Source organism: Atta colombica, unplaced genomic scaffold (assembly GCF_001594045.1).
Source record: "Atta colombica isolate Treedump-2 unplaced genomic scaffold, Acol1.0 scaffold160, whole genome shotgun sequence".
Classification (NCBI taxonomy): Eukaryota; Metazoa; Arthropoda; class Insecta; order Hymenoptera; family Formicidae; genus Atta; species Atta colombica.
The window spans coordinates 501,793-509,738 of NW_017259251.1; the positions used below are offsets into that span (position 1 = coordinate 501,793).

At 35.1% G+C, this 7,946-nt stretch overlaps 1 protein-coding gene across 1 annotated transcript in view; it reads right to left on the reverse strand.

Moving 5' to 3' along the window:
- Positions 1 to 7,946, reverse strand: part of LOC108685801 — a 23,205-nt gene that overhangs the window by 8,019 nt on the left and 7,240 nt on the right. The window contains exons 8-14 of the mRNA XM_018190769.1: positions 6,962 to 7,010; positions 6,681 to 6,853; positions 5,078 to 5,265; positions 4,854 to 4,989; positions 4,379 to 4,545; positions 4,151 to 4,307; positions 3,659 to 3,879 (exon numbers count right to left, since the gene is read on the reverse strand). Of these exons, the coding sequence (XP_018046258.1) occupies positions 3,659 to 3,879; positions 4,151 to 4,307; positions 4,379 to 4,545; positions 4,854 to 4,989; positions 5,078 to 5,265; positions 6,681 to 6,853; positions 6,962 to 7,010 (1,091 nt within the window). The remainder of the gene's footprint in view (positions 1 to 3,658; positions 3,880 to 4,150; positions 4,308 to 4,378; positions 4,546 to 4,853; positions 4,990 to 5,077; positions 5,266 to 6,680; positions 6,854 to 6,961; positions 7,011 to 7,946) is intronic.

Here is a 7,946-nt window from a genome sequence, read left to right on the forward strand (position 1 = left end):
TTAGACACAAAAAATAATAAGTAATAATTCTAGCTGAAGCATCAAAATATTTTTTGCGTATATTTCAGTAAAAATTGTTCTTTCCGAGCATTAAAATTTTATTGTTCAACTGACCTTTTTACGATATCTATTAGCGTTTCTAATCTTATCTTTCAATATATGAATCTTTTTGTTTCTTTATTTAATTTTTTTAATATCTTATATTATTCAGGAAGTAATTAATAGTGTATAGTATAATAATATGGTAGAAAAGGTTAAATGTTGCCAAGTTTCGATCTTTCGCAATCGTTAGAAGAAATAAGTGTGCGAGCTCTGAAGAATCAATCGATACTAATGACAATTTCAAACATCGGCGAACGCTCTACTCAAAACGCTCTGCGTGTTACGATATGTGCGATATGTTGGAATATCTGAACTGCGAAACGTGAAAGATCGAGCTGCAAATTAATTATCGATCAAGTGTTCAAGAAACTTGTATTCCAAAAACATTCACTCGTATGTCTTGTTTACGAATCCTCTTTTTGTCTACTTTTTTTCATTCCATTTTTCACTCACTCCTGCATTGGACGTTTCCATTCTCGAGTATTATTATTTTCTAAATTCTTTGAAATAAAATCTTAAAAATCTCTAAAAAGTAAAAACTGAGCCAGTCGTAAAAGAACTTAATTTTTTTAAGAGCGGGGTTGCACTCTTAGAGAGAGATTCATAGAGTGAGATTCACTCTAAAAGTTTTAGGTCATTAGTTTTCATAGATTTTTATATAATATTTAAGATTGTCTTAATAGTTTTAAGACATTATGAACCGATCAGAGAACTGCATTAGAATCTTTAAGGTTTACGAACAAGGTCTTAAAATAAGAATAAATTTAAAGGGTAACTTTCTCGTAAGTTCTCGTGTATAAGAATATATTATTTTATTTTTTTTTTAACATACTATTCGCGCAATGTTACGATACATTGCAACTCGAGAGTTGTGTTAAATCGCATCACATATTCTCGCGAATCGGTCGAATCCGCAATTATCCTATGACTGTCATGTACGGTATGTCGAACTAACAGCGATTCGATCGAGATTACGATGCTCATCGTTCTGCCATCTGCAAGTAGCAACTTTTTAAGGGCGAGCCTTGCGTAACGCGAGCAGTTTTGAGAAATCCACGTGTTCACGTTCTCGCACTCGCTGTCATTCGATTAAATGACAGAGGTTGATGACACTTGCGCGTAATGTCAAACGGGCTCAATTAATTTGTCGGTCAATTATTTTCTCGCGATGGACCTTTTATGAAGAGCGACAGGAAATAGCGAACACGGACCATGTTTGACGACAAGGAGACATACTTTATAATTGCGAAGAATACGCGCTTGTAACAATCGACGACGTACGCACGACTGTGGCACGACTGTAGCAGAGACGGTAAGCGTCCCGACGCTGACCGCTGCCACCGCCATCCCCACATCGTCCCCGCCCCATGTCCGTTCGCCTCCCCGATCTCCGCACTTTACTTCTTTTTAACCGTAGAGAAGAGGGCGAGAATAATATGCGAAGTTTAAGAAACCGAGGTGCGATTCCAATCTTTAAAAACATGCAAAAAATGAAACAGAAACACGAATGAAAACAAGTGATAACACTCTCTGTAAAATTTTTAGGATAAATTGTTATATTGAAGAGTGAAATCTCACTTTTAAAAATTGAAAATTGAATCACTCTTTTTTAAGACTGGCTCAATTTTCTGGCTCTTTAGAGATTCCACTCCAAAGAATTTAGAGATTAGAAAGGAAACGAGGAATTTAAAACATAAATTTTGCAATCATATAATAAAAATGTGAAATTGAAAACTCAATTTGAATACATGAAAAATATATAATAAATCTTCTTTTGAATGTTCTTGTCTCGTGGACATTTTCTATAATACGAAGACTTAGATATCATTCTTTCAAGGCTCCCTTATGAGACCATAAACCAGGCTGACCATAATTCACCCTTCTCCCCTCACGTGGTCACGAAAGAAGGGTTGGCAGAGTCATGCGATCCGAATGAAACGCGGTTAAAAGAGGTTGAAAGATGCCAAGCGCATTTATCGTTTTTCCTCCACGGGTTTTGGAGTCTTCAAGTTTCTTATAGCCTCGAGGATATCACGATATTAAAATTGTACTTAAAAAACGAGGCTATTATCATTCATAATTATCATAATTAAATTATTATCATAATTAATTTTAATTTAGAAATTTATTCGAATTACCGACATGCTAAAGTGAAATTCCCGAGCATCTCATCGGTTCAGTCATGCAATTTCTCTTGCGAAAAATCGATGCGATGTTTCGAAGAAATCAAGTGCAGTGAATCAGAAGTTACACACTCGAAGAATTTTTTTGCTTTCAGAAAGAAATTCGTTTACTTTTCGCGAATCAAATTCAGATGATGAGAATTCAATACTGAGCCAATTTTTTGCGACTCAAGGATACATAAAGTATCCTTTTTTTTTATGTCCGTCATTATAACGTTATATTCCGGGATAAACGATATTGAATAGGGATTAGTGGCTGCGTGCCGGTTTAGACGTAAAATATTCAATGAGGAAGAATATACGATAAGAATGGACGATAGTACGACAAGGCGTTTCGACAATCTACAATAGTAGTCCCGCATGTTACACACCATGCACACAACACCCGCGTCATTATATCCGTTGCATTTCCAGCTACTGCGAATTTTCAGTTATATAACTTTTGCACGGAAGACGAAACGATTGAAGCATTTTTCTATCGTGTGGCACGCGCGCTTTTCTTTGTCTTTTCATATTTTTTTCTTTTTTTTAATTTTATCGACCGACTAATTCGAGCGGTCAGAAAGTCCACTTGCGATATAGTGGCATGTTTTGCGAATTATAAAGGCGAGTTAAATGTTAAGTCGCAATTCTTGCAATCTTGATGAGGCAACGAAACGGAAAAGTTGCACATTTATATGTGTATATAAATTTAGAGCCGATCAGAGTATATCGGCTGCAAAAATCGCTGGCATGCAAGGCGATTTTTGTCGACCTAAAATTCACCGCTCTATCGACGATTTGGATCTTGCCACACACGTTAAGTCTTAAAAATAATGTGTGTCATGTAGAAAAATTGAGATTAAGCGAAATATGAGGTCGCGTACCTTGCCGGATCGATAATATTACAATTGCTATTACAGCTTATATTATTATTTCAAGCATGTGAAATATTGTTAGAGGTGAGTCTCCGATAATTTTTGTTCCTTTACTGCAAATTCTTGCAAGTCTCATTTTATAATACATTTTCACAAACCGATATCACACCGAGTGTTGATATTTTAACGACTTTAAAAAGGATCACGTGGTCAAAATTGACGAATATCAAGCATCAATTTTGATCATGTGATTTCAGTGTAGATTTATTTTGGAATTTAAAACTCAAGCTCTTATCAATGTTTGGTAGACGACATTTACGCATATCATCTCGCGTGACGATACACCGACATCTCGCTCGCAAGTTATTTTAAGACCGAATCGATTTTGTCTGGGATTGCTAAAGCGTTTTAAAAAAGCAGAGAATAAAAAGAGAGAAAAATTCTTGCTATCTTATGATTGCATGCCGATATAATTTTATTGCAAAAATTCTACTCTACGAAAAACGAAGAACTTACATGTCGTACATCGACGCGGCGTGAAATCTGTTGGAAGTGAATTTGACAAAATGTCGCGATTGATGGAGTTGTGACGGGGATAATGATCGTAATCTTCTGCGATGAGGACTGGCAAAACTTTCTGAAAGAGAGCGTCTATTCTCCTGCGAATTTGATGAAATTAAGTCCATCTCGGTTCTCTGCTGTGTCGCTGCCATATCTTTCGTTCTACGGTTCTTAGGCTATGACGATTTATGTAAATCAATATTTATTATTAGAGATATTTAAAGACGCTAAATTTTAAATCGAGTTCTAAATCGAAAATTAAAAGGCTTGAATCTCTCCAGACATATCTAAAATGATTTGTCTTTTTCAATCAGAAATTTTTCTCACAATCAATGTAAAAAACATTGTCGCGATTTTGGACAAGGTACTGTTTGGATCAGAATTAGGATTCAAGTCTAAAAATTCCGACTTATTTTAGCGAAAGATTAAAAAAGACGATTTATTTACTCGGTGTCTCGCGTTCCTATCTCTATCCGAAGGAGTTTGCGTATCCAGATTCTGAGAGTCCTGATATAAATGGGTCGATGGATTTGGAGGAGTTCGTAACGGCCGATAGACATTTCTATCCATGAACTTTCTTTGGCGCTCGAGAATCGAGTTATACCTGTAAAAAAAATCAATTATATGAATAAATATTTTTTCAATCAAAAAAAGAGATTGCTCCTGAAAACTCACGCCTCGACGAGTGTTTGTTGCTGCATATTTCTGGATAGCGAACGTTGACGTCCTCCCGCGTAATTCAAACTTTCGTTTTCGTTCGTAAATTTATCGGTATCCACGAATCTATTATAACTATGCGAATTATCATCCGAAAAAATTATGTCATTGTTTCCTGCAGTATCCTACAAAATTAACAAATAAAACATAATTACATTTTTGTCTGTGCAAAATCGATTATTACATTCAATATTTAGATTTAATAATTTAATTTATAATACAATTGACATTATATATGAGATATTTTATTTTATTTAGTTAATTTAATATTTGCAGAAAAATCGTATATGAAGAAAAAAAAATTAAAAATTACTTTCTATATCGAAATTATAATTTTTCTTCTATGGAAAACGAGAGACTAATGAAACAGAATAATGACAGACTAATGAGAAAATAATGAGAGAATAATGAGAATTTGAAATATTTAATTTACACTATATTCTCTATTTGTTCCTAAAGCCCTGTAAGAGGCTGGCCGATAACCGCTAGTATGTGAATCAAATGTTTGATTTAAAGTCTGACTTTCTTCTTGTTGAAAACGTTTTCGCCGTTGATATATCGCTGCATACCTATACAATTAATGCAAAATATATGTAATATTAATTTAATTTGAAATAAATTCGTGTCTTCTATTAAGAAGATACCAAAGATGCTCACCCGACATTTTCCTGTTGCAAATTTATTTGATTTCGATTACTGTCTAACATGTCTGTCGTTTGCTTTCGCGAATTAGAATTGATATATTCCAAATTGAGGGATTTTTCACGATTTTGCGATGTTATTTTGGGGCGCTCACGCGATAGTAATACTGGAATCCTGGATTCTCCTCTGAGAGCGATACTTTCCTGCAAGCATATATTTGACATATTTCTTTATTTTGCATTTTATCTATATATTATTAGGTGTACAACTTTGCTTCCGCCGTTTTCCTATAGATGGCTTTAGCGGTAAGTGGTGGTCGCAATAAATAAATCATAGACGTCATACAATAAACTTGGGCATGTCAACATAACCCCATAGAAACATTAGTCGATTTGTGTCTGCATCATAAAGTTATTCTCGATTGAAAATGTCAGTTTACGAGCCAAATTCTCGTCATTTGCGGGAGGTAATTTTAATTTTTTGCTTCAATATGAAGAAATCTACGGCTGAGGCTCATCGCTATTGCTCTCAAATACTTATGGTGAGGCCGCTATTAGTGTCGTGAGTGGTTTCAACGCTTCAAGAACGGTGATTTTGACGTTGAAGACCGGCATAGCGGTGGAAGAGAGAAGGTTTTCGAAGATGCAGAATTGGAGGCATTACTTGAGCAAGACTCGTGTCAAGAAGAATTGGCACGATCATTGGGAGTGACTCAACAAGCCATTTCAAAACGCCTCAAAGCCATGGGAATGATTCAGAAGCAAGGAAATTGGGTGCCGTACGAATTGAAGCCGAGAGATGTTGAACGGCGTTTGTTTGCTTGTGAACAGCTGCTTGAAAGGCAAAGACGGAAGGGATTTCTGCATCGCATTGTGACTGGGGACGAAAAATCATTACGATAACCCCAAGCGCAGAAAATCATGGGGAGTTCCCGGCCATGCTTCCACGTCAACGGCCAAACCGAATATTCACGGCTCCAAGATTATGCTCTGTATTTGGTGGGACCAGCTCGGCGTAGTGTATTATGAACTGTTAAAACCGACTGAAACAATCACAGGCGATCGGTATCGAATGCAATTGATGCGTTTGAGCCGAGCATTGAAAGACAAACGGTCGCAATACAACGAGAGGCACGATAAAGTGATTTTGCAGCATGACAATGCTCGACTCCATGTTGCGAAAGTGGTCAAGACATACTTGGAAACGTTGAAATGGGAAGTCCTACCCTACCCGCCGTATTCTCCAGACGTTGCTGCCTCTGACTATCACTTGTTTCGATCAATGGCACACGGCCTGGCTGACCAGCACTTCCGGTCTTATGAAGAAGTAAAAAATTGGATCGATTCGTGGATAGCCTCAAAAGATGACCAGTTTTTTCGACGCGGGATTCTTACGCTACCCGAAAGATGGGAGAAAGTAGTGACCAGCGATGGACAATACTTTGAATCATAAATGTATAACCAGTTTTTTACAATAAAGTCTCGAATTTCGGAAAAAAAACGGCGGAAGCAAAGTTGTACACCTAATAAGTATTTGTAATAATATTTTGTAGTGTAATTTTAATAAATTATGCGACAAAAATAATTTAATATTTCATATCACTATAAGAGAATCTTACTTTTTCTTTAGGAACTTCATTAATGTCTCCGCGATTTCGCGTTTTTTGCTCGAAGTTGTCAGAAATCTCTCTATGATTCTTAGCATCCGTTCCAACAAAATCGTACTGATTTAATGGCGTGTAAAATGATCGCAATTGTTCCTCGAATCTTAAATTGGCATTTGAAGACACCCCTAGAAAATTTGAATGAAAATTTGAATGAATGAATGCTTTCAAATTCTTGTTAGATTTAATCAGACTGGTCAAAGTAATCAGTTCGAATAGAGGAAGAATTGCATTACCCGCATTTGCATTTTGCCCATTCAGTCCTTTTATATCATTTTCATTGTTCTGTAATAAAAAAGGATATTCCTTAAATACGACATTAGATCTGCATAAATTATGCGATATTCTAACTTGCCGTGTTTTTTTATTTGATAAATACGTAATCTTTAAGCTCGACATAATCGTTACATTTTATTTCGAGACATGTCTACTTGCATCATGTTTTGAAATATGGATGCTCGTATATAAAAAATAAAAATGAAAAATTAGAATAACCTATTATCCTAAAAAATTCTGCATCCATCGAAATCCTGATTCAAAAACAAACAAACTCTACGTAATACTGAGATAAAATCATAAACTTCTTCTTCTTTCTAGAACAATCTGTGTATTTAATTTTAAAGATTCCTTATTATAGCAACATTCTCTTTTACGTTATACTGACGACTTTATGAAACTTAACTTATGAATATTTATTTTATATTCGTTGACGATATTAACATAAGACGCAAATGTATTTGCAAAAAATGATGTTATTGAATCACGCAGAGAGTTAATGCCTTTCGTGTTTTAAGCTCCTTACTCATAATTCACACTTGAGAAATACTTATGAACGTTCGAGGCGATATGCAAAATGAAGCTTGAGAGAAAAGATGTATTATTCTGTCACTTTCTGCTTCGTTGTGTATTTGATATTTCGGTATTTGCATTGCAAAGCTGATATCTCGATAAGTAACAATAATGACATTGAAAAAGTAACGCGCAATACATCGCGCCGTATTTAATGAGAAATCAATAATACTTTTCGTGTGAAGTGATATTACTAATGTCCCTGAGAATAGTTAATAATACGCCAATTAGATACTCTTTGCTAAACATAAAACGCGCTAAACATAAAAATAAATGTAAATTCATAAAATTGTTGCGATATAAAATCCTGTTAATATAATATAAATAAAATTTGAAATTTATTATTAACTATCTTTCAATATATATATATAT